The 27,101-nt window shown below is 40.7% G+C and overlaps 1 protein-coding gene across 2 annotated transcripts in view; it reads left to right on the top strand.

Annotated features, from left to right (window-relative positions):
* The window catches only part of MYLK4 (myosin light chain kinase family member 4), a 92,213-nt gene extending 65,452 nt beyond the window's left edge, over positions 1-26,761 (top strand). For both annotated transcript variants that reach the window (XM_017828739.1, XM_017828740.1), the window contains 9 exons: positions 1,034-1,143; positions 1,796-1,937; positions 4,223-4,293; positions 4,983-5,111; positions 5,631-5,783; positions 6,134-6,206; positions 7,819-7,894; positions 24,125-24,130; positions 26,752-26,761. In XM_017828739.1, the coding sequence (XP_017684228.1) occupies positions 1,034-1,143; positions 1,796-1,937; positions 4,223-4,293; positions 4,983-5,111; positions 5,631-5,783; positions 6,134-6,206; positions 7,819-7,866 (726 nt within the window). In that variant the 3' untranslated portion in view covers positions 7,867-7,894; positions 24,125-24,130; positions 26,752-26,761. The remainder of the gene's footprint in view (positions 1-1,033; positions 1,144-1,795; positions 1,938-4,222; positions 4,294-4,982; positions 5,112-5,630; positions 5,784-6,133; positions 6,207-7,818; positions 7,895-24,124; positions 24,131-26,751) is intronic.
* The last annotated feature ends 340 nt before the right edge of the window (positions 26,762-27,101 follow it).

Genomic DNA, 27,101 nt, shown 5'->3' on the forward strand with positions numbered 1-27,101 from the left:
TGGTAGAGTGTGATATTAGTCTTTTGTTCCCAAAGGGATCCCAACCTGTTCTTCAGCAACACAACAGACCATGACCAAGTGTCTCACGAGCCATGACACTCATAGGACCTGCTGGATTAGCATTGACTCTAGTGCTATTTCCCTTCTCCTTCAAAACTTCTATTAACTCTTTTTTTTTCTTTCTGCTCTTAATCCTATTAGCATTTTTTTTAATAGTAAAAACATTTGTCAGGCCCGAGACATAGCATATTGCCTCCAAACGCACGGTAGCCTTTGCTGCAATGACTTGATGTCACTGTGGGAGATGCTGATAACAGGCATGATCTGTGCTCCTGAAATCAACACAAATACAGATGAGAGGAATTAATCTGGCCTGTTTTGCAAACCTCCTGGCCATCTGTGGCTTGCTTTCTCATGTCAGGATGCATATCATCCTTTATGTGACAGCAGTGTCATTAATGGTATTCAGGAGTGGGATTTGTCTCAGCTAACTGAGGTTGCTAAGGTATAGCTGTGGCCAAGCTGATCAGAAAGAATCCCTTTGTAGTCAATGGAGAGAGACTGACACCATCACAGGATGATTCATCCCATCCTAAACTGCACGTCTAAAATAGTTGGGCTGAATGGAGGTACCATTCTCTCTCCTCTGATTACAAAGTTAGATTTTGAGGACTGTCCTGGACTTTTCTTAGCCTGATTTTGTACACCTACAGCTGTTTGAACCAAGCCATTTTCTGCCTCTCTTTTTTCTTTACATCCCTTTGAACCCACCACTTGTCCAAGTGGGCTCTCTTCTTCCTTTTCCACCAAATAGTTATTACTGAAGCAGTCCCCCACTCAAGCTCTGAGTTCAGTCTAGTAACTCCTATAGCCTTGATATCTACCACTGCAGGAGCAATCAAAGGAAAGCCCTGTGTTTGGTTGCCACAAGCAAATACATGAGGATAATGTACATTTGCTTCAAACTATGTCCTGTTTCATGTAGCTTTCTTAGAAAAAAGGCATCTGAAGCAATACTTATGACTCTTTACAGGATGAAGTTAAAAACGAAATCAATGTCATGAATCAGCTGAATCATGTGAACCTCATCCAACTATATGATGCCTTTGAATCTAAAAATGACATTGTACTTGTCATGGAATAGTAAGTGTGTTTTCTTTCCCTTTCTGTCTTTACCACTTTTGCTAGAATTGTCAATTTCTTTCTTGCTTTCTCCTGAAATTAGAAATAGACCTTCTTACAGGAAAGAACATGTGAAATATGTATTCAAGAACAACAGGAAAAAAAAAGGGAATTTAAGAGAAAAATTTTCCCATCAGCCATTTATGCATTTTTTCCAGTGATGTACCACATTACTGGTGCTGTAAAGCCACTGCTCCATTTCAAGAAAGACCTGTGTTATATATCTTCTCTTTGGTTTATAATTTTATTTTGTGTCAGCCAAGAAACAAACTTCTCAGAATATCTCCAATTCTGGGAGGCTAATGAAGACATCTTACACCGAAGAGGAGCCAGATGTAGGTGTTGTGCCTAATCCTTATACTCAGTGCCTAAAAGGATAATCCTGATTTTTATGCTGGTTTATAAGGCTAATCAGGCACAAAATAATTGCCTTAAATTTAAGAACCCAGATTTGGGAAAATTCAGATCAAGGTACAAGCTTATATTGTAGACCCATCTTACTGCACTTGACTGTCAATGATGAAAATAGTCAGTAGTGTAAATTCTGTATTAATCTAACTGCATGGGATTGGATTTGGGCTTGGTCACTGCTTTATTGTCTTTCTCTCCTCAGTGTGGAAGGAGGAGAGTTATTTGACCGAATTATTGATGAAAACTACAATTTGACAGAGACGGATAGTATCTCATTCATAAAACAGATCTGCAAGGGAATTCAGTACATGCACCAAATGTACATTCTTCATTTGGATCTCAAGGTAGAGTATTATGACGTATATTTTGTGCAATGACAGATGTGGAAATTCTTATTCTTAATGGTAGACCATATAGCTTAGCAGATTCCCATGGCAGAAACAACAGAGGGCCTTATTCTACTTTCCTTATACCAATGCATATTTACTTTACCACATTGAGATCAGTTAAATTACTACAGGACTAAGTAAATTAGATGAGAATTCTGGTCATTTGTCATCAAGCCTCATAGTGCTTGAATTTTCCACAGGCTGATTTTACAGAAAGCCAGCAGCTGAGTACAAATACCTTACTGTTTTCAATTTTGACGTTTGAATCTCAAGATATTGTGCAAATATTATTTAATTAGCAATTATCCCAATTTTTTACTATGCAGAAATCAAGACATGAGCGAGTGGAACTAAATTGAAGGGTCATTCAGGATCAGCATAAACCCTGCACAAGTTTCTGAGGACTACACTAAACTGCTGTAGTTATGAAAAAATAGCCAGATTAAGGGAAAGTGCATTAAAAAGACTTGCTAAAATGAAAGAACTAAAAATAGTCAGTGGCTAATGTAACAAATACAGTATGTCTGTGTTGGATTAGTCAATAACTGCCAGTGTAGCTGAAAGCCCAGAGAAAGGTGGCAGATCCTCTACTGTGTACTTAGTTAAATCTTCTGTTTAGTTATATGAACTACTTGACTATATACACAAAAAGTCTCCTCACTTCTTTTCAAAACCAAATCCACCGGTTGCACATCCTTACTCTGGTTGGCTGCAAACGGTTAACTATCACCCCTAAGAAAACTTTTGTTGTTATTTTTCATTAAATTGTATATTAAAGCTGGCTTTCTCCCTTAGCACAAGTTTTTTATTGAATAATAGAATTGTTTCTTACCTCTATTTAGTGCAGGAATAAAATGGGATGATGGCTTTAGTTTTATGACTGTCTATAAACTTCCTAGTGATCCCTGAGCTTTGCAACAAAGCAAAAAGAAACAAAAAGTGCACAAGATGATTTTCTCTTTGGTGAGATTTTTATTATGGCTGCTGTTCTTGGCTTGTAATGACTGAGTTAATATAGTACATTCTTAATGTTGTTAGCATATATATTGTTGCAGTGGTTAAGCAAATGAGCAGATGCTTGTTGGGACCTGCTTCAGTAGCTGATCAGTGACCAGACTCACTTTTCTCTTTATAAACATCCAGTTACCTAGAAACCTGTCAAACAGAAGTTCACACGGTTCTTTGGGACACATTAATTATGATCTTGGAGATGGCACAGTTTTAATATGAGGTCAAACTGCTGACAAAAAGATACATATACAGTCCAAGAAATTAATCCCAGAGACCTTTTTTCATGTGCTCGCCAGCTACAGCTTCTCCCTTCTGTTTTGCTTGTTCATAGATTGCTGTCAGTAACAAATGAGTTTGGGAAAGCAAGCTTGAAATGGAAAGAAAATAATCTTGACCATAATCATTCAGGACTTCAGAAACTATGGACATATGGTGTTTAAAAGTCCTAATGTAAAATGAATTAGTAATGGTGACAAAGGTTAACTAATGTTTTAAGTGTTAAGGGCTGTTTTGTTTCAGAGAGGACTCACAGAGCAATAAGACAGAGTAGCTATAAAAGTGCTGGCAATGAATATGAGACTGTATTTTAGGTATTTACGTTTCAAAGACAATTGGCCAAATCCTGTTCTCAGTCCCTTCTGTATGAATTTGCAGTAATTCTTGGAAGTTAAAGGATTCCTGCCAGGAAAGTGAAGAGTAGCATTTGGCCCTATAAAAATCCAGAGGGATTTAACCTGTGAATCCTATCTTTTGCTAAAATGTCTGAGAAAAGCATAAAGTTGATGTGACTAGCTTAATATATTAATGTTCAATCTGACAGAACATCTGTGAACTCAGAAATGTAAAGCTGTAAGATAAATTTCAGAGCCCAACAAATTCTATTTTTTTAAAATCAGTATCAGCAGTGACAGCATTCTGAAACCCCTCTTTGGAAGTCTGCTTTCCCTGTCCCCCTCACCCTAATGTGTTCTTTATCTGAACTGCTGCCTTATGTCAAGTTGAAAAGCCATGGAGAGGAAAAAGCAGTTGCAAAGCACAGAATGCACAGCTCCAATGGCTGCGTGACAGCAAGAGGGCTACCCATGCAGAGAAATCTGAACAAGGAGGAAAGCAAAAGGTGCTTAGAAGATATTTACTCTGCTTTTAGTGTTTTTCTGCCTACAGTTTGCTAAAAGCCCAGTTTTTCATAGTCATTAAAGTGCATTTTTTTCTTTTGTTTCTCTTGGCAGCCTGAGAATATCCTGTGTGTGAACCGAGAGGCAAATCAAATAAAAATTATTGATTTTGGATTGGCAAGAAGGTACATGCATGTGTTTTCACTAATCTTGAATGGATTAGGAAACAATGGAAAAATATTGCATCTCTACAGTTGTGTATTTCATTAATAATGGCCTTCTACTGTTGTTAGGACAAATTAATTTTTTCTTTTAACAAGGGATATCTTTTAATATGGAATGTTTGGAGCTGAGTGGAAAAAATTTGTTCTGAAGCCTTTTTCAGGTATATGGTTGAAAGAGGGTTGATTCTGACTAAGCAGGCATAAAAGTATCTTGGAACAGCTAAAATGGACAAAACCAGTAGTATGTCTTGTCTAGTCTCTTGTCTGCAATATTAAGAGATTCTTCAAAAGAGAGTGTAACGTACCATCAAGGGCTGTTACAATATATCCCATGCTATATCACTTTCTAGTTTAATTAGGTGCCATAACCTCAGTGAAGGATTTACTGGTTAAAAATTTCATGCCTATGATATGGAGAAGTCCCAAAAGGATGGTAAAAGCTGCTCTGAGAAGTCCTTGAAATATGAATTTCTTCCTTTTTATAGCAGTTGCATTTTGCCCTGGTATGATATAAAGCTTGCAAACTGTTTTCATTCGATATATGGGTATACTTCTTTTTACTTTGTACCGTTGTCTGTCCTTGTTTTCCTACTGAATTTCCTTCCAGAATTCCTTTAATAAGACCTGCAATTGATGTTCCCATTTCCTAGATACAAACCCAGAGAAAAGCTTCGAGTTAACTTTGGGACTCCAGAATTTCTTGCTCCTGAAGTTGTGAATTATGAGTTTGTCTCTTTTCCTACAGACATGTGGAGTTTAGGAGTCATTGCTTATATGCTGTAAGTAGGATTCAGTATCTGCTTTGTAAGCTGTTTCTAGGTTGAACTGTGTAAGTCACTCAAGTTTGCTGCTATACTGGCAGATTGAAAAAATCTGAACTCAAGATAGGAAATGTAGACTTCTTTCCAAATTCCATATTGAGCAATCTCTCCTCTTTTCCAATTGCCATGAGCTTTTCTTCTTTGTTTCACTGCATATCCCTCATGAGTGTTTGAGCATCACACTTCCAGAATAATGTAAACTGCTTGGTAAATTCCCGGTGGGTAGTGCAAGAGTGGTCAGAGGTCTGGAAAATATGACCTACCATGAAAGACAGTAATGACTGGTTTATTAGAGAAGAAGGGTAATTATTTAAACATGTAAATAGATGAAAAATGGGAATGATCTGGGGACCTTCTTAGACAATAGCATTTTGCAACACAGGCCAGTAGGGACAGAACAATCATAGGTATCACACTGGAGGTCATGTACAGGAAGGGAAAAGACAGGAAAACTGAACGTATTTCTTTTAATTTCAGCCTCAGTGGATTGTCTCCTTTTTTGGGTGATGATGACAACGAGACCCTCAACAATATTCTGGCCTGTAACTGGGATTTTGAAGAAGAGGAATTTCGAAGTGTTTCTGATGAGGCCAAAGATTTCATCTCAAAGCTTCTCATCAAGGAAAAATGGTATATAATCCCTATAACTTTGAAACGCGTGTTCCATGCCATCATGACACAGCTGTGTCATTTGTGCTGCTCCATTGCAGAACTAATATGACTTAAGTTTTTTATGTTCATGTAGAATATTATAATGCCACTTCATTGGTGCTGTTCATTGTATCCATAAAATGCTCTGAAGTTACCTGAGTATATTTTTTTCTGTGAAACAAAACTTAATTCACGGATTAGCTGCCATCTGGCATAGTGTTCTGAAATGACAGCATTGCATGATGGCAGAACACATGACCTGTAGCGGATAACTGCTGAACTGTAAGATTCTGGGGAAAACTCTTAATAGCATTCTGTTTTTCCTTTAGCTGGAGATTAAGTGCAACTGCTGCCTTAAAACACCCATGGTTAACAGACCACCAGCTCCACTACAGACTCCAGGTCCCTAAATTTAGATATCCTTGTGCATCTGCTGTTGCCCTCTTGTGTTGCCACATCACTATTTGCTTTGACATTTTCCTTAACTTCCTCTGAGTCTTTGTTGCTGATTCATTTCTTGCCATTGTGAGGTACATGTGCTCCCTTGCTTTTTTTTTAGCTGTTCCAATTTGCATGCTCACACTTGCTCATCAGTTCTTGCACATCTGGGAAGAAATATAAGATCATGCAAAGCTGTGTGTTGCTGAGTGGATCTATTTCTTAGCAAAATAAGAGTATTTACAAAATGGACACTGAATTACCATATGAAAAGGATTTTCCAGCTGGGGATGATTCTTATTCCTGCTTTGAAGATCCTTTCAGGCTCTCCTGAAGTCCCACATGAGTCTGATTTCATCCTATCTCTTCCCAAGGGATACCTTTCCCAACAGAGCTTGGAGTTTCACCTTGTGCATCTCTTAGTACTTAAGAGCCTTCTTGCCCTTCAGATGTAGCCAGCTTCGTGGGCAGCACAAAAAAATAAGTTGTTTGTTCAAGCGAACAATTCAGTTGGCTTGAGTTGGAGGATCAACAAGATTTTAAATAACTTTGGTTATTCCCATGTTAGGTAGTCAGTAATTTTTCTGGAGATTTATGCTGTTGGTGACCTTGCTGTCTGCTGTTTCTGAGTCCACTCTGTGGTTCAGTGGTTTGCAAGGGGATAATTTTAATCAGGTTTCAGAATTTTTACAGCATTTGAAGTGCAATATTCACTTCCTCCTTTGCAGGCAAAGCACATCGATGTTAAATAAAATGACTGCTGTGTTGCTGAGGATGTATATGTCAAGGTGCCTTTTGATATACAGCTATCATTAAGAATCAATAGATCATATTGCTAATTTGCAAAATAATGTTATTAAAGTAAGAGCAAAGATTATGATGATAATCAGGCAGTGGTAGCTCTGCTGATGAGGTGGTGTGGATTGTGGGCAGGATGGACTGAATAGTGCCTTGACAGCTCTGTCCTTGCAACATGTTCCTGTTATACAGAGTAAGGATAACCAGAATTACTATAAAACAGAATATAATAACATAAGAATATTCTAATTGTCATTGAAATTTTGTTTTCTTTATAATCTCCCAAAACAGTAATGCCTATGAGATTACTAGAAGATTTATAAGTGTGTGTGCACAGTAAAAATAGGAGAGTTTGTCACAGATAATATCTCTTCAGAGATATCCTCCTCAGATATCCTATGAAACCCATAGCATACAATTTGTCTCCTTTAGTTGGGCTCCAGAGAAGCTCTGATTTCTGCAATATGGGGAACAGACAGTCTTTTCCAAATGCTGCAAGAACACAAGCTGGGCTGTGTTGCTTCCCATCACCAATTTTTTTCTCAGGGAAACCCTACCCTAATACAAACCTTACAACTCATGTTGTCCTTTGTATCTTCTCCCCTAGTATTTTTTATTCTTGTTTCTTGTGCTTTGCAAGATAGCTTCACCAAACATCTGATGTTGCAGTGTTTTTCTGCCATTACCTTAACTAGAGGTAAGATGTGACTGATCTTCAATTAATGCTCTAATAATGGTATCTTTCTTTTTTTTTGTTGTCGTTTTTCTTTTCCCTTAGAAAAAGGCTAAAGGTCACTGTGCATCTCAAGCACCCCTGGCTCAATAACCTTTCTGAAAGAGCTGCCAAACAGAAGGTTTGTTTCAGGTCCCAAGTGTTTCTTCAGATGTAAGTGCTGTAGCCCCTGCAGAAGGGATCAGTGGGCAGCCAACAACCTTGAATAGTCCAAAGTACAGGGTCGAAACTGTATTCACCACCACCATCCCTGCTTCTGTCTGGAAATTATTCAAAATGTAAACTGGCCCTATCACTTATACCAAGTAACAGTAATGTGCAAAAAAATTAATGTGCATGAAGCAATATGTGCTGCAAACCCTGACCATTTTAGAAGGAATGGTTATGCTCCCGCTGGCTCTCATGGGGCAGGATTTCACCCAATAATTTTTCAGTGTTGAAAGCTTTCAGGTTTTCATGCTGTGGTTAGAAGTATAGTTTAAAAAGGGTAGAAATATGAAAAGTAATAACTTTTTAGCAGAGGCACGGGCCAGACCCTCAGGGCAGCTCCACTAACTGTAATAAATTCAAAGCAAGGTGTCCCCTAAAAGAGGCTGCTCCACACTTCTGAGGACCCACTTCTGACAGGGCACTTATCTTCTCTTTTAGCAACCCAAACAATTTTGACAGAGCATCTCTCTCTCTGTCCTTTTTTCCTGGCTCCTTGTCTTTGCCCTTTCATTAACAAACACTTCATTAGTGGCTCTCAGACTGGCTTGGTTGCCTCCCCCCGGGGATCAGGGCGTCTCAAGTCTGCTCTCATGTTCTGTCTCTGGTTTTTGACCAAAGCGTATTCACTCAGCCATTTTAAAATCAGGCTACCTCAGGTGGTGCGGTATCTCCATAAACCAAAACACCAATTCCCACAGCCACTTTTACCAACCACCACAGAAGTTGGTGCCTCTGTTGAAGGACCATGGGAACCACTCAGAGGTTCTGGAGGCCATCTCTGGGCAAAACGTAGTGGAGGGTCAAGATGTGAATTAGACTGAGAACACACACACACACTGTAAAACCACTTCCTTTTAGTAGTGCGTCATGATTAACAACAGGATGCCAAAATAAAAGTATTCTACCTTTCACCACAAGCAAGTTTTTGATGGTGCCATTATCTATCATCTGCTTGGTAGGCAAGTGAGGTGTTGGGTTTTTTTGCAACAAGTTTTGTCCAGAAACATGTAAAAAAGAGTGTATTGTGAGAGGCTGGAAATTTTTTTCTGTTTTGACTAAGTAAGATTAGAACAGATTTTATACAGTGCAGTGTAGTAAAAGAGAAGTTAATGATCGTTAAATCTCAGGGACTTGAAGCTGCTTTTCCATCATACAGTGGAGGCCAGTAAGGACTAAGGTGTCATGATTATATCCTACTTGCTCTCTGAAGTCATATAACTTCCTGATATGGTAGTATCTGAGCATCAACTTCTGTAGTGGAAAACCAGTAGGAATTAATATCTCTTTGTGATTCTCAGTATTTGTTCTCACTTCACTGGTGCTGACACAGATTGCATGAAGGTTTGGTCCGCTCACTTGTGTGCTTCTACATAGTAGTTTTCTAAACAAGTTTCCCTGACCTGTTGTAAGACTAGTGTTTTTATATGTATTTCCCATTTCAAGACACTACCTTGTGTCAACAAGCACAGCAATAAAATGGCGAAAATTCTCCTTCTCTAATGCAGGAAGCACTGTATTGCACAATTTTCTATTACAACCAAAGTCAACTCTGAGATAAATTGACAGTCCAAAAGCGGTCAAAATTATTTTCAAATAAACTTTTAATAGCTTTGTAACATAGTAACCTACCCATGATCTAACTTGCAGGAAAATCTGGTTTTGGCTTTAGCGGTGTTATTTCCTCTGTGTGTGTTTTTCTTTTTGGAGTTTATTTGAGCTTACTTAATGAGTGGATCTAAAATCATAGCAGTTTTTAAAGAATAGTCATAGCATATTTTTAAAGAATCCCTTTAGCTATTTTTGTCAGGCAAGTTGTATAGTTACCACATTTAACCCAAAATAATGTACTCAAGTGCCAGTTGATTTAGACCTGGCATTATATATGCTTGCAGTGGTAACACAAATAAATGGAGAGGTTTGCAGCATGCCTTTTCATGTTGTGATCTGTATGACAAGAGAGGCAAAAAAGCAGAGTAGCTGCATTTCAAGAGAGACCTCCAGGATCAATTCTCCACTTAACAAAAGGGTCTTGTCTTTATAATGTTATATAAAAGATTTCACAAAAAAGTGGCTGCAAGAACCCTTTGTAAGCAAGAAGCTTCAGTGCTGCTTACTTTTCTTTATGCACAAAGAAACCACGATGTGGTTGTTCTAGAACACTTAACCAAATAAAAAAATACACTGCTGAATTAACTGGATTCTTGTTTTATGTATTTTGCAGAAAAGCTGCTGTGTGGTTGCTGCTGCTAAGAGATTTGAAAATATCAGCAGTCTTGGTGCTTTACCCCCCTGCCATGACTGAGACTTCTCCTAAATGGACCAACAGCACCTTAGTTGCAGGACAGCAACTAAAGGACAACAAGTCCCAGAATTGAGGAGCTACTTCTTCTCTATTCAGCTGTTGAAAGAAGGAAAATATTTCTCCAGGTTGTAGGAAGGTGTTTCTTCTGGAGCAGCATGTTCTCCATGTCTTGGAGTGCTACATTAGCTTGGTTTCATGAACTTTTCTCTATCTAGTCTTATATCCTCATTTACCTATCAAAGGCTTCTTGAAGTCCATATTATCATGGAAAATTAACTGTTCCTCATCTCAGCCCAGAAGGAAGTCTGTCACTATGTTATATCTGTAGCCAAGGTTGATTTGAAAACAGAGTAAAATAATTTTGGGGGAAAAAATTGCAGCAAATTTAAAGCTGCCTTATGTAGAAGATTTGAAGTTTGTTTTTCCTATCACATTAAAATGAGTTAAGGATTAGCTCAACCATAGTTAAAGCCTTGTAAATGTAACACCAGTGGAAGTGAGAAATGAGGCTTTCCTTGCATGTAGGTGAATTTGCTGCATCTGTGATATGGTATATTTCAGGATTTTTTAGCCTGATGAATTACTGCTTGCTTTAAATACACTTGAATTAATTAAACAAGAAACAGAACAAGGCACTATTCATTTGTACCCATGCAAACTCTGTTCTCCAATATGCAAGTAGAATTCAGAGTTATTTTAACTGCGGTGACTTTAGAGCAACTAATCTGTTTAATGCTAATATGACTGATTAGGACCATCGGCAAAGAGGAGAGTCAGTGCTTTGCCCATTATAACCTCTGAGTATAGGCCCAAACGAAAATCCACTGTTTTTCTGAAGTGTTCTTATCTTGCTTCCAAGCCTTTCTGACTCTTAACTAGGTAAAAAACTGGGACTCAGAACTGCTGAATTCTTTACCTGGGATTGTTTGAATGTGGCACATCATTAAGTGAATCTGAGCCTTAGTTTCCTAGTCCCGAGGTTAAAATAATGAGACTTATTCCCTACTCTATATGACTTTCTTACTGATTGGTTTCAGAACTACATGAATGAAAATGATAGTGAGTATTTTATTCAATGATGCTGATATATTGTGGTGCCTTTAGATTTTTTTTGTTTAACCCAATTCTAATCAAACTACATATTAACATAGCTATCTCTATATATTTATCTATATATTTCATAGGTTTATATATTTAAATTCTCTCTTTTTTAAAAGGGGATCAACATAAAGACAAAACAGTATTATTCATCACCACCCAATGATTGGTTTTCACACCTTTGTCCTTTCTGGATAGCATTCATATTGAAATAAAAGGGGCCCATTAGTGGGACATAGTGGCCATCACATTCTCTACAGCCAGTTCTATCCAATGTTTTAAAACCATTGTAGTAGAGCTCTTTAGACTGTTCCTGTAAATGAATAGGGCTTCTTATAGCTGTGAAATCTGAGAAATGCTGATGTGTTGTACTAGTGGTTGCAAATGCATGAGACCTATTACTACTATCACACACTGACACACCATGTAACTTTTATACAATGTAGAGCACTGCCACCTTCAAGTCCTCATCTGTAGTCTTAACTAAAGTAAGCTTTGACAGGGAGAAATTGGAGTTTATTTGGGAAAAGACTGAGTAGTCTCAAAGCAAGAAAATGAGCATATAATTTTTAGGTAGAAACTGAGCTGCTTGTTTTCAATCACAATTTATATTTGCCTGTAAAAAATAAATAGAAAAGCTACCTTTCTGTTAGGTCTGGAGTTCCCACTCCTGTTCATTGTAGCTTTTTGTCCAGTAAACAACTCGATGATCAGACTAAAATGCAGCAAACCACTTTGGAATGACAGGATGTCATTATGCACTTTAGTGCCAGTATTGTAGGATTGGGCTGGGACTTTGTTTGTCCTGTGGTATATTTTACATGGATATGAATAAATTGCTTGTAATTTTGAATTTTTTTCACTATACTAAAATAGCAGTGTGACTACAGTCTTTTCTGCTTGTTGCTCAGTTGAATTAAGGGGATTTATCATTTGTTGATATATACATCTGAGTAGTAATTAAGAGCTTAGTGCCATGAAGATCAGCCCAGTGTTAGAGTGTACTGTGCTGAGTCAACCATAAATCCTCCAGGAGCCCTAGGAGAACATGGCCTCTGTTAAGCACATCCACACAGTGCTCTGTCAGAAATAGGCACATGGGAGGGTGGAATAGCTGGACGTATTTCCCTCACATTGAGAAGTTAGGCCCTTTGACAAGGCATGTGTTGAAGAGAGGACACTTCACTAGCTTCTGGCTTGTGCAACAGGGCAGTGTGCTTACATAATCAAGGCATTAACTTTCATTCTCAATAACATGGACAATGATGGTCCCACTCTAGAGTCCTATCTGTAAACTGCCCCACTGTTTCATCCTTGGAACAGCTCCTGCAGTGGGATGTGAGGTTGAGGGGGGGGCAGTTGGAGGAGTTTGGACTGAGGAATTCTCTACAGTGACTGAAGGTGCCATTTTGTGCCCAGGGTTAAACACAAGCATGGGCCTGCAGGTGTACAGTGGAGGAGGAAAGAATCCCAAATGCACTTATTGCCCTGTAGACTCTGGATCTGCAGCACTGAGTCAGAAAGGAGGTGCATTACCAAGATTCTTATTGTTATTAAGGGTAAAAAAATTATACTGCTGCATAATCATCATTGCTATGTGTTGCAATGTGCCTGAGAAAAGTGTTTCCAGAGAGGTTCATTGGTATCTTGTATCCACCTCAGTAAGAGGAAGAACTTCTTTACATTGAAGGTAGCAGGGCACTGGAACAGGCTGCCCAGGGAGGTCGTGGAGTCTCCCTCTCTGGAGACATTCAAACTCCACCTGGATGCATTACTGCTCTAGGTGGCCCTGCCTTGGCAGGGGCATTGGACTGGATGATCTCCAAAGGTCCCTTCCAACCCTAACAATTCTGTGATCTTTTCTGGCTGTTGTAATTTTAGTTAAAGAATCACTTGACACAGCTTCTTTTTAATGGCTTTCTAATTCTGTCTCATTGCACTTTGAGCAGCATGCTGTTTTGTGTGTGTGCGTGCGTGTGCAAGTTTGATTTTGGTTCTGTTTTACTCTACCCTATCCCTGGAAACATTCAAGGTTGAGTTGGATAGGGCTTTGAGCAACCTGATTTAGTGGAAGATGTCAGTGCTCATTGCAGGAGGGTTGGACTAGACGATCTTTAAAGGTCCCTTCCACCACAAACTATTCTATGATTCTATGATTTTATGATTTTATGATTTAAATGTGTTCTGTAATGACTAACAGCTAAAGCCTTCTCTGTTAAATTATTGTTTTGACACATCATTATTTATGTAATAAATTATTATGTAATAATAATAAGGTGCCTAGGTTCTAATAAGTCACCTGCATCTGTTTGAGTTTGCTTATAATAATCTTTTTATGTATTGGCTTATGTGGTTGCATTTGGAGGCTGTGAATTATTGTGCTTGTGAGCAGGTTTGTGTGTGAAAGGCACTATACTAATGTTGTTACTCCATTTAGCTGAATATCCACAGACAGTCAGAGGTGACTGCAGATAACCCAAGAATGATATAGAAACATCAATTGTGGTGGAAGGGATAAAATGCCGAGATGCAGTCTTTGTTTTGCATACACCATAGTATTCTTCCTGACATGTAAAAATTAAAGGCTGTTTCATGGGAACATGACAGCTATCACCTGACTCCTATAAAAATTAACATGCTGTTATTCCCATTCCTATAGATACAGGGGGTATACTAGATGCAAGATATACTAGAGTAGTCTAACATTGACATCAGGATTAGAAGCAAAAAGGCACAAGATGGGACACTACTGGTTTTCCAACTCTTTTTATATGTTGTACATTGTAGAGGTTATGAAATGGGTGAAAACTTTTACTGCAGAAAGATGTCCATACTATTATGTCTATGTTTGTGAGCACCTGCAGCCAGTCACTCCTCTGGGTACCCTCACAGCATAAGCAGTTGGCAACTCGGGATAATCCACTCTGGAGACTACAAAAGGAGTTACTTTTTAATTTTATTTTCATATTCCTTCTAATGTTAGAAGCTGAATAAAGTTAAAGCCAAACTAAATACTGCTATAGCTTGATTCCAAGCAGGAATAACATTGCAGCTCTACAGAATTAAATAAGGGAAGTACTAGATCCACCTTTTGTGATGTGAGTAGTACAAGAGCCAAATTTAACTTCCCTGCCTCCCTGCCAAGAAAAAAATCTACTTTGCACCAATCCTGATCAGTAAAAATAAAAAAGAACCTTAATTTTTTTAACAGTTAAGGAATCTCAATCAAGAGACAGTTTTTCTGCAGTGGCTAAATTGCTGCAGTAAGAGTCAAGGTATTTTAGCATTTTGAATTTAATGCTGACACTACAAATCACCATCGGTCTCTTTCAGCAAAATGTCCCTCACCAACAGGAGTTGTGAGAAAAGAAGGTGTTTGTCAGCTCTTCTCCACTAATGGAGATCTGGAAGCATTGCATGCCCTTCCCCTAGACCCACCAGTAAGCAGGAGACTTCTCAGCTTGGGAATGGAATGTGTGATAGCAATGGAAGTTTTGCACCCACAGCAGTGATAAACGAATGAGCATTGATGCTTCTAACTCCTTCCAGGGGGATGATGCATCTTCATGAACTACTTTTATAATCACCAGTAAATACTTGTTCTTGTATCTCCTGTGAATAAAACTAAACACTGCATGAATCCATTTAGGGACGTTAGACTGTTTCACCTTCCATGAAGGCTTGGTAGCTGAACAACTAACTACCTGTTTCAAACTTAGATGACAATTGGTAGAGATAACACTTTGTAAATATGTTTTTTAGCTATGTCCATAGAGTTAGTGATCACATTTTGGTGTGGCAGAACTAATGTTTGTGTACCTCACAGCAACTTCTCTTGAATTTAAGTGACAGGTGTGTGGCAACTACATCACAAAGCGCGTGGATTTTCATGTACCTTATCACTTTGGTTTGAATATCTGGTTTTGTAGATTAACTCATGTATCTCTGGTATGTGTTCTTTTGTGAAAACATGAAGCAATCTTGTAAAAAGATGACTGAGGAATAAATGCAGATTTTGTTTACTCCAGAGTTTTTGTTTGCTGTATTTAATACGTCTGTCATTTATACTAGTGACAGAAAGAACCATGAGCTTTTCCCCAAGTGCTCTCTCTAGATACATGAAGAGAAATTTCAATTGAAACAAATATACCTAAGCCAAAGGTAGACTCAGGCTCACAGCTTGTTCTCACCCCCTGTAAGAAAGCCTCAGCTCTCTCTGCAAATAACTGGGACTTGAGGTGATCTCGACTGCAGTCTTGATCTAAATCCTTAAGATCAGGTCACTAAGAAAGAAAGAAAAAATTGCTGAAATTTCTGGTGCTTGGTCAATTAAGGTGGACCTGATGTCCTTTTCTCCCTAAATTGTCACACTTGCACCATTGCCTTATTATTCAGTATTGCTGTCTGGGGGATTCACTTTTACCTTACCCCGTCTAGGTGTTCACTGACTAACAAAACAGTCTGAAATCAGAATGAATGTTTCCCGCAGAGTTAAATCAACCTTCAGCTGGGCTGGCTAGTGAAAAAATAAAGAGCAAGAGCAGGAAGCGACCTCTGACTAGCACTGGCTTATATTCTGTAACACTTTTTCTGCCTGGTTTATCTGTAGCTCTGATTGCAGCACATAAGACATTCACCATACTTGAGAAACAACTTTAGCTTCTTACACTGGAAAATTCCCATTCAATATCAGCCTGTATTTGACAAACCTGAAGTTTGCAGATGTAAGACCTAAGCATACAAGATGACACCCTCCTGATTAAGCCGTAAGTTAAATCAACCAAAGAGTTGCATTCATCCCCTGGGGAGCTCAGTGTTCTTGGGCCAACATGGAACAAAGCCATCACAATCCAGCTGGCAGAGCTTGGGGGCTGGAGGAATTGACAAGAGAACAATTTTACAGTAGCTGACCACAGGACATGCAGCTTCTGCCCCTTAACCCCTGCTCAAGACAGCCCCAAGACATTTCAACAGTGCCATGCTGGTTAGCCAAGGCAAAGCCCATTCCGGTAGGTGAGAGATTTCCCTTCCAATATGCAGGCTGCAAAATCTTCACACAAAGGCTTTGTTTCTTCCTTCTGAAAAATGTGTTCTAGCAGGGTCCCTAATGTAGTCAGTGCTGGCAGCGATGCTGAGCTGCTGGGAATGTGGCATTGTGTGTCTGTCTGCATGGGCCCCTGATGAATTCGGTAGGTGTCTGAAAATCTTTTGGGGTGACAGCCCAGAGCAAGTTCCTACGCATGACCAGGCCTTATACATTCGCTCTTCATTTGCCTTTTTTTGAATCCAGTTGCTGTGTTTAAGTTTTCAGTGCCTTTGACCCTGGTGTAGGAGTTTTTGTCCATAAAATATTAACATCTGTGCTTTGTAGCTGTTGAGGAAGACTACCATAGTACCTTGGTCCTCTCAACAGCTCCTGCTGAATGCGTGCCACTGGCAAAAATAAAATAAATGGGGATAAATAATGCTTAGCTCCCTGTAAGTGTCTGTAAAGCAACTCCACATTTTTAAAATGTGTTCACTAAGTTTATGTGGTTAAAAGTATGTTGACTATAGGAAAAAAATCCAACAAGGGATATTCATAATTCTTCATTAATTAATACTCAGCCCTTTTTCTCCCCCAATTATTTCAAACACCTGCTCACAGTAAATTTCCTTTGCAATTTTTTAATGCTACTCTAATATTACCCAGAACTTGGAAACATACACTAAGGTTCTCCTATTTTTAATTATTTTCAAATTAATTTTAATTTTCTGAATATTTTCAGTGCTGCCCATTTGTTCAATAAAACTGAATTTTAATTTCAATTTTTTTTTCCTTAAAGGCCTCCTAAAGTTTCCAGAGAAACTTTATGGGCTGTTTTAATGAAAGCTTTTGGAAAAGGGACTGGAGATTTCAAAATTCCTCTCTGGAAGGCTCCTCATCCAGAAAAAAGGGGGTGGGAGAAACCCCTTAATCGGATGACTCACATCTCTTGCATACAGTAGATGTTCATCCAGGAGCAAAACCATCTTGGAGTGCAGGCTAGTGACGTATATGGGGGCGAGGGACCAGACCCTTTTTGGCTCTGAGTGACTGCAGCAAGAACTGAGGGTGCCTGGCCATGGACAGGATCAAGCTCTCACAGCTCCAGGCTATGCCATTAGTAGGCCTACTATAAACTTTGCAGAAAGCAAGGAGCACGTTCACCCTTTTTGGATTGGGATGTAAATCAATGAAAGCTTTGGCAGGGAGTGCAGCACATGGGGATCTGACCCCACTGCTGGTGGTGGGACTAATTGCATAGGGAGGCGGTACTGGAGGGTTTGCTCTATGAGTAAATGAGTCATCACCCCCAGCAGTGCCTCTTTGGTGCTGAGTGGGCTGTATCTACCCTCAGGCTTCCAGCTTGTGCCCATCATCAGTGAGTGCACAACAAACATCTTTGCTACCATCATGAATCAGATGTGAAGCTGTCTCCAGGGCTCAACATGCTGTTGCCTCTTGGGGACACAAAGCTACGACTGTGGCAGAGATGAGGAAGAAAAGGTGAAAGTTGTTATTTTCCAGAGCTGTCCACTCTTTATCAGCTGATTTAAATGCATGTTGTCTCTTTCCTTTAAGTGCCCAATCACTGTTTCATAAACTCTTATCTTTGTCTATCTCTATAACTGATGTAGGTGTGACATCTGACCACTGAAAACAGGTCTGGCGAAGAACCTTCAGGATGACCTCAGTCCTTTAATAACATGAGTATTTTCACAGAGAGGGTACCAAGACACCCCTGCTCTGGACCTTGAATGTGTTCACCCCATTTCAGTCTGTATGGCCTCAGGGGTCAAAGATGATTTAGAGACAGGTGGCAGGGCCTTACTTTGTTCAAATGTGGTGACCTCATTGTGGCAAATGAGATTCCTGCTGCATCACCGTGTCACCTACTACTTGTACCCCTCTGCTTTGTCAGGCAGTACATAATGGGTTCCTAATCCCCCACTGACAAAACTCACTTCATAGATAACACTTGGGAAAGCCAAACCACTAGACTGTTGAAAGGACCTATTTAACTGGCACTGATATTTGCTAAGTTTCTTCATTTTGCTTTAGCCTTATTTTTTGTTATGATTCCCTTCTGCAGACTTAAAAAATATCCATTGCGAGGAGCTTTCATCTACTCTGCTCTTAATCCCTGAATATACCCATGTTTCATGGACTGGAATTTCTACAATTTCTAATTGTAGAAAGCTATGGCCTGAAATGTCAAATTTAGTCCCACAGGCATTAGTAGGCAGAGAAAAAAAGCAATAGCAAAAGCAATTGCTGCAATAGAAGCAAGTTGGATCCTGACCATGGAAAAGTCCCTGAGCTGGAACCAAAGTTGGCGGTGAGTCGGTCAGTACTACCAGGGTGGAACTGGTAGCAACGGGAAGGCAATGCCCCCATTGTGGAAAGCATTTCAAGAGATGATGTGTGGGTCGTGTGCACACGTTCCCTTTGCACCTCGCCAGGGCCGGGGAGCCTCAGGTGCTCGTGGTCCCCGGCAGAGCCCGGTAGCTGTGTAGGGCTGATGCAGGGACGGCACTGGTGACGCTGTGCTGCGGGGGCCACGAGGGGTCAGCATTGCCGTGTGCGAGCTGAGACAGCGGCCGCCTCCGCGCCTGCTGAGGGGATCCTTTGGAATGGCAAATTGCGCACAGAACCGCCAGCACCGGCTGGGATACGTGGTGCCCTGGCACTCCCAAATCACAGTTAGGAACCGCTGTGCCAGCCCATGCACGTGGAGATGGGTGGCCTTTAAAATATCTCTGGCTAATATAACACTGTTTATTTTCAGGTACAAACTGCACTAAATATAGTTTTTAACCTCTCCCCAATCCCTAACCTGTCCTTAACACACCAAGTAGGAGGACCCAGGGAAGTGCCTTAGGTGTGATGTCAGGAAAAGACTGGAGAGTTTGCACAGTGTGGGACTGGCCAAGGCAAATGTGGGGAAATGTACTGTGTAGCTGGGAGTGCCTCTTACTTACTGCCATTTTACATCATTCTCCCTTTGGCAATAGCACTACTTTAGGTTGCCTGCAAAACACAAACAGAAAATAGATGTGATTTAGGATTTGCATGTAAATCAGCTGACAGGAGTAGAAAAACATGAAGAAGCTTGCACACTCCTGCTCTAAATAGAAATCACACCATATAGTTTGTGTGTTGAGAAAGAATTCCTGTAAGAAGCTAAACACATGATGGGTACTTCTCTACTGGCTTGAATGGGGTGTGAGAACATTAGGCAACTAGGAGGGTTGGTTCTTTGTGTGTGAAAACGTTTATTTTTTATTTGCCCTGTGCACAGAAGTCCTGTTGCTGTCCTGAGAGAAAGAGCAAGAATGGAGGTCTCAAGCTCCATATTGTTATCCTCTTTTTATTCATATGGAAGCTGAATTATTATTCATGAAATAAAACAAGAAATTGTATGGTCAGAGAAGGCCTTTGTGATGGCCTTGTCTGATCGTCAGTACATAGATGACATAAGAATTCCCCCAATTATTTTCTTCTTGCACATTTAAAAAAAAAAAGTCTTCTTGTCTGATTTTGTTCACCTTCTAGCTATTGGCTCTTGCTTTACATTTGCCAAACTGAATAAATCTCTACTATCAAATGCCTCCTCGCCTTTGTACTTCTAGACTGACCGTCCAAACCCACTCTCTACTTTCTTTTTGCAACAAGCAGGGTGGCTCTTTCCCGTCTTTCACCACAGAACATAAGAAATGTTCTTAAAAGTCTTTTTTTTATGTATATGTTGGTTTTCTGAAACCATTTTTATACTGTTGGCATTGTAATACAACACAGCATACCAGTAACTGTCACCTCAGCGTCAGGTATAACAGGAGAACGGGAGAACTTATCTCTTCCCACACTCTTGATCACTGTTAGCCTCAATGGTTATTAGGTCACTAAATTTTGGCTATGATCTGCAGGTTGCCAGTGCCTGGCTTTCCCTGCTAGCCAGGACAGAAGTTCCCAGCCCACAAGCAGATCCATTGTCATCTGGTTAACAACATTGATACACAGGTAGCAGTCCCTGGACTCCAGAAACAACGTCATTTTTCACTGAGTGGCCTCACCTTCTCTCTACCTACCAGTTGAAGACCCTGTGTGACAACAGAGCCTCAGGTCAGTCCAGAGGTTTTCCCCCTAGCCATCAACAGGCTGCAGCTACATATTCCTTCAATCAAAGTGTAAATTTCAAAGAAATCAGTAGGGTCAACAGAAGAAAAAGTTGTTAATGGAAATATGACATAAATCAGGGAAGGTGCCATTTGGGTGGGTCAAGGGAAGGTAGGTATCCAAAGGTAGTATGAGAGCAAGATGGAAAGTCCTACACTTTGGCCACAATAATCCCACGAAGTACTACAGGCTGGGGGCAGAGTGGCTGGAAAGGTGCCCAGTAGAAAAGGACTTGGGGGTGCCGGTCAACAGGAAGCTGAACATGAGCCAGCAGTATGCCCAGGTGGCCAAGAAGGCCAATGGCACCTTGGGCTGTATCAAGAATAGTGTGGCCAGCAGGACCAGGGCAGTGATCATCCTCTTGTACTCGACACTGGTGAGGCCACACCTCAAGTACTGCATTTGATTCTGAGCCCCACACTTCAAAAAAGACATTGAGGTGCTGGAGCATGTCCAAAGAAGGACAACAAGGCTCATGGAAAGACTAGAGTACATGCCTTATGAGGAACTGAGTGAGCTGGGTTTGTTTAGTCTGGAGGAGAGGACGCTCAGGGGGGACCTCATCGCTCTCTACAACTACCTGTGAAAGGAGGTTGTAGTGAGGTGGGGATCAGACTCTTCTACAGTGCCTGCAGTGAGAGGACATAAGGAAATGGCCTTAAAATGAGACAGGGGAGATTCAGATTAGATATTATAAAAAATGTTTTCACTGTTAAGGTGGTCAGGCTTTTTTTCACTGTTAGGTTGCCCAGGGAGGTGGTGGAGTCACCATCCCTGGATGGTGATATGGTTTAGTGGTTTAGGGGTTACAGTGGTAGTGCTGGTTGATGATTGAACTTGATGATCTTGTAGGTCTGTTCCAACCTCATGATTCTGTGATTCCATGGTTCTCTAATCCAGCCTTAAGAAAAGTCAGAAATCTGGCTTACTCTAAGGACACGATGTTGATGGAGGATCTCCATCAGTATCATGTTTGCCAGTGTGTAAAAAAATACTCCTGAGGTTTTATCAGAATTTTTTAAAGTAAGGCCTAAAATATCTGAGACCAAATTCATCTGCTGTCATTCATTCTGGTCTTCCAATCCACAGTTAAGAGAGAGTCTCTTGCTTATGCAGTTTACAATCCAAGTAGATAAACAAGGCAAAGGCATCAAAGAGAGCAGAGGTGCAAAGTGGTTTGACCAGAGTTTGCTTGTCTTCCAGGTTTGGTCACACATTTCCTCTTCAGTCCCATCTCGACAAGCTACATTACCTGCTGCTGGCCATGACCTATCCATATTATCACAAACCCCTGCCATCCAGGTGTGCTTCTTTACATCTAGTGTGCGCCTTCCACAGTCTTTCCTGAGCAAAAACCAAGCTCAGGTGGTAGATCATTGCTAACTTGGCTGATGCTGACAGAGACCAGCTAATAAACATCCAAAAAGCAGCTCTGGCAACAGCTCTGGCAGATGGTAGACAGCAAACAGACAGGGTTGGGGTGAAGCTCCTCATGTGCACAGCCAGGTCAGCTGCAGTCTGGTAGTTCAGTCAGCATGCTCTGTGGAAAAGCATTAACTCGAGTCTCTTGGACTTATCCTGGCTACAGCTTGTGCTACCTGCATAAATCCCTGGCGTAGACAGGGAATGGGGATAGCTCCCTTGGAAAAAAAGTGAATGAGAGCTTCAGCAACCCAGTCAGGCAGTGATGAATCTGGTAGAATATTAGCGGATGAAGGATATCAAAAGAAAGGAGTTTGTCACAAATATGCAAAACTGGACAGAAGAAGATGGAAGACATGGGTCATTGACTTACACTTTACTTCCTGACATGGTGATCACCACTGAAGTTATGGCAATGTTATTGGTGATTTTGCTAAACAGGGTCGGGCCCTTTGGCTGCAGGGAAGGATCTCACCGCAGGACAGTGAGAGATCATCCATTGGCCTCATTCTCCTGTGAACCCCAACCCTGTGTTCATGTCTTCTCATTTAAATAATAAAACATCTCCACACTGTACAGTGTGTGCTTAAACCAAGTCTCTTGTGCGTGGTAAGATGTCACGAGAGTCTAACTAGCGAAGTTGTGAAGGATGGGCAACCTCCAAAGGCAGCAAAGGTGAGATGGCCGGTGACTTCTCTCCTTGCCACCACTTGCATCAAGAGAACAAGGAACATGTTGAAAGGGCCGATGTAGCATATGGAGGGAGTTCTTACTCTTAATTTCTTGAGCAAATTTGTGCATGGCAGCACACTCAACATAAAGGCAGCACTGTCAATTTCGAGCATCAAAGCATCACGCCTTCCAAAACCCCGAGAGTGGCTTAAAGATCCTGAGACTTCTTAAAACCAACAAATGTCAATTTCCTTTTATTTTCCTTTGGGTTTTGGAGCCTTTTGGGGAGAATTTTCTTCCTCTTTGTTGTAAAAGTAAGGTTTACCTTCTGCTCTGAATGCACACGAAGGGCCTTATGCACTCCCTTGATTCCAGGTTCTGGGTCTTTAATGGAAACACCAAAAGTCATTAAGATGTGCAATTAAATCACAACCATGGCTAACACAGCAAATATAAAGGCAAACCCTGCCCTAGAGAACAAAGACTCATTCATTCTGCTTAAATTGGTCTTGAGACTTACTTGCTGCTTCTTTTTTTTTTTCTTTTCCCCCCCGTCTGTATTTCTTCAGAAGGAGGGGGAACTTTCTTGGCTTATGCCACATCCTGGATAGTCAGAAAAGCCTGTGCTCAGCGGCCTGAGTCTGTCTTGCCTCCTGTCTGCCAACCCTCTAGAAAAGTGAGGTTACAGGCAAACATCAGCAATGAGTGAGCAATAATAAAGAGCCTTGATAACTGAGGTAAAGTGACCATTATGCAACTACGAATGATAGGTAGAAAAATAGGAGCCGGAAATGTTGAAAGGCAGCTGAGGTTACATTCCTCATTGGAAATAAAAGGTGAAGGAAGATCAGTTGGCAGCAAGCGCTCTTGCTGCGTATATATAGAGGGATTTGCCAGCAAAGGATATTAATGATCTGAGAGTGAATTGCAAGTCCACAAGGGAAATCTGAACTGAAAATGGAAAAGACAGAAAGCTAGGCAGGGGGATTTGTATCGGGTTAAAATGTCAACATTTGGAGATGGATGAATCACTGGAGCTCAGACTAGGAGGAACAAAAAAACCCACCCTCTCAACAAAGAAACCAAAGGAAACAGCAAAACATAATACCAGTGTCTCCTTTTGTACCAAAATTAAAGCTCTGCCAGCCTGACCTTTTTTTTGGTTGGTCATATTTGTGCAACAGGATTGTCTCAGAGGTGAAAAGTGGTGGTCTACAGAAGGGGACAGATTGCCTCTAACAACTCTCAAAAACTGGGTTTGCTCCTTTTCCCCACCCCCCTCTTTTTTAAACAGTCAAGAGACACCTCTGTGGTATTCAGTAAGCTCTACCTGACCAAATCTTTGTTACCAGATGAAGGGCATTCGGAAGCTAATCCATCTAAAGGGATCATTGGCCAGGAAAAAGGAAAGGCCACAGTGCAATGTTTGGGGATTTTATTTTTTGGAGACCACAGTTTGTATTGGACTGCTCTGTTCTATAATCCTATCTCTGTTTCTGTCAAAAATATATTACAAGATGTCAAAAACATCTCCTATATTTTTCACTCAGCGGACTTCATTTTAAACATGAGGACTACAAATCTGAAATTTTTGAAACTAAGTAAGTTCTGTGCTAGTGCTGCAATTTACAGGATGGGTTGGGACTTTGATTTCATTTTTCTGTTCCTTTTTAGGAATCAGTTGGGCTTCAGGCATTTTCAGGGCTATTTATTCCTGTTAATCCCTAGAAACTGGCTGAGAGCCTTGGATTTGTCTTCCTCTCTCTGAAATGAAGCATGGTCCACTCGGGTCCTGTAGCTTGTGAATGAAAATAATGGCAGAGCATGAGGCAGGTGAGGGGCTGAGAGGAGGACAGGGAGGTCTGTGCTCCCCTCTCCACTCTGCCCCAGCATGGGGCAGGTCACAGAAGAACCTCTCCTGAAGAGATGTTCAAGTGTCAGTCCAAGGGACCACATTAAACTGGCACAACATTCCTTTCTCTTTCAAACTGCAGGATTTTTCTATCAAATGGGAATTTTATCAGTGAGATGTGATTTTTGGCTACTCTAAGCTTAATTTATTAACAGCTTAATCAAAACTTTCAGGCAATTAGCCAAACTTGTTACTTTGTATGGCCAAACTAGAAATTAGTCCTTGTTTCATTGAAGAAAGAGAATCCTTGAAAGTTCCCGAGGATGACTTGGTTTTAGATATCTGAGAAATGCAGGTCCACCAAAATCTATTCACCCACCCTGGTTTCACTCACTCTTTTTCCACTTCTAGATGTAAAATACGCTGAAGTGTGTGAAAAATGTTTACATGCAGTTCCCACATTTTCCCAAAGTCCAGCCTGTATTTCAGGGGAATTTGTGAGCTAACTTTTCCCCAAAGCCATCTAGCCTTCACTGTATAAGGTAAAAGAAAGAGTCACGCTACTTCAGGGTCTCACAATGTGGTGTTATCGTTGTTGATTTTCACATTAACTGGAAACTGCTCAAATCTTCCTTAATGTTACCTTTTTGGTGACACTTTCCCTTAAATCCTGGTGGCCTCCCATAAGTATTGCCTCATGAGTTTTTCCTGACATTTTTTCTAAAGTTGTGAATAAATGTTCTACAGCATCAGGATTTGCAGAGTTTAAAACAAAACTAAACCACCGGCACAAGTAATAATAGTGTTCCGAAATTTTCCTGTGTGTTTTTGTTGTGTTTAAGCAAAAAGGTCGATTAGAAAAACACCTAATCCAGCTAGGATTGAACGTGACCATTCCCTTGTTCTTACAAGAAAGGCTTAAGACATTAAGAAGTCAAATCTGTGATGAAGGCTCCCGACTTTCATCACTTAGCTCAGTGAATTTTCAATTAAGTCTCCCTGGACTAAAGCAACTGCCCTGCTTGCTTCTATTTCATGACATAAAGTTAGCACCCACAAATTTTCCAGGAGTCCCAACAAGACTGGCTCATTTCTGGAGCATTTCTTTCATCAGGACATGAGAAAGAACAGAATATTTGTGAAGGATGAGATTCAAGAACAGCACAATGTATTTATTAACTGGCAACTACAGCAGAAGGCCAGAGGAGTGAGCAGGGAGAGGAGCTGGGCACATGCTCTGAGGAAATTCACCTCTCCAATATTGCAGTGAATACCTCTGACACTGCTCTTCTTTCTTTCTTTTTGTTTTTTTTGTTGTTGTTGTTGTTGTTTAATCTGACTTGTAAAGAAGAACTGGATTTTCACTGGTCTAGAAACTGCCATTGACTAGTTAAAATGCACCCTGGGTCAACAGAGAGCAAAGCTCAGATGCATACAGGCTTTGAGGTAGCTCATTTGAAATGATGTATCTGTGTCCGCCTGCAGACCTGGCTTCCAGGTTGTGCAAGCCAGACATGGGAGTTGAGGGGCAGGGGCTGCTGCTTCTAATCCCAGGGGTCAAACATCTCCTACCAGAAGGTGAAGCCACACAGCTGAACTTCACAGTGCACGAGAAGCCACAGGGCACAGCCGGAAGAAGGCCAGGTAGGTAAACACTGGAAAACCATGCTCCTGCACTTGGAGTGAGAGGTATAAAGGCAGGAGCTTTTGGGAAACACCTAATGTGAAAGGGTCAGGGGGGCTGCCACGTCCAACCAGGGCTGGTTCTTGACTTGTGGTGACACTGGCTGAGTCACTGCTGGCAAATAGTGTCCCAAGGAAGTCACTGAGACTGCTTCATGTGAGTAATCGCTTTCTGGCGCAGACCTCCCAGCCTGTCTCTCCCGTGCTCTTGGCAATGGTGCTTAGAATGAAAACAAATAAATAAACCCAAAAAACCTACCTCCCTCAAACCCCCAGCAAGTGTTTTCCAACAAGTTCAAAACCTTTAACAAAACATTTGGAACCTATTTTCAGAAAAAGTTCCAAAGGTTTTGCAAAGCCCAGATTTGTCTAGACTCTCCCATCCTCGGCACAGGGAAACAGGGTGAATGGATAGGGTGTGATATGGATTTTTTTGAAAGTTTGTTTGGATTTCAGGAAGTGAACAAGATAAGCCAAATGGCCCTTTCCTGCTTTTGCTCTTTTAATACTTTTTTTCTCTCACTAAGTCTTGACAAGAAGCGTTTGAACTAAAGGATCTCAGATGAGTTTGTTGAGTTCCCCCCACCCCTCACCTCTCTGCTAAAAACCCACCCACACCTGTGACTGGAAGATAGCACCAAATCAGTCTTTACAATTTGAACCCTTGGGCACATATGAGAGCTGTTTCCTTTGTCATTTCCACAACATAGAAAATTGTTTTCCTTCTTCTTCCATCTTGTTCAAAACTTGCAAGGAGGCAGTGAGGAATAATCCCCTGGGGGACTTCAGGATGCACCAGAGGCATGAAGGGTTTGATCCACAGAGGAAGAAAAGGAATATTCCCCATTGCATTAAGAGCTGCAGGTGTTGATGTGCGAAGGAGCCTTTTG

This window comes from Lepidothrix coronata, unplaced genomic scaffold (assembly GCF_001604755.1).
Source record: "Lepidothrix coronata isolate B3197 unplaced genomic scaffold, Lepidothrix_coronata-1.0 Scaffold152, whole genome shotgun sequence".
Lineage (NCBI taxonomy): Eukaryota > Metazoa > Chordata > Aves > Passeriformes > Pipridae > Lepidothrix > Lepidothrix coronata.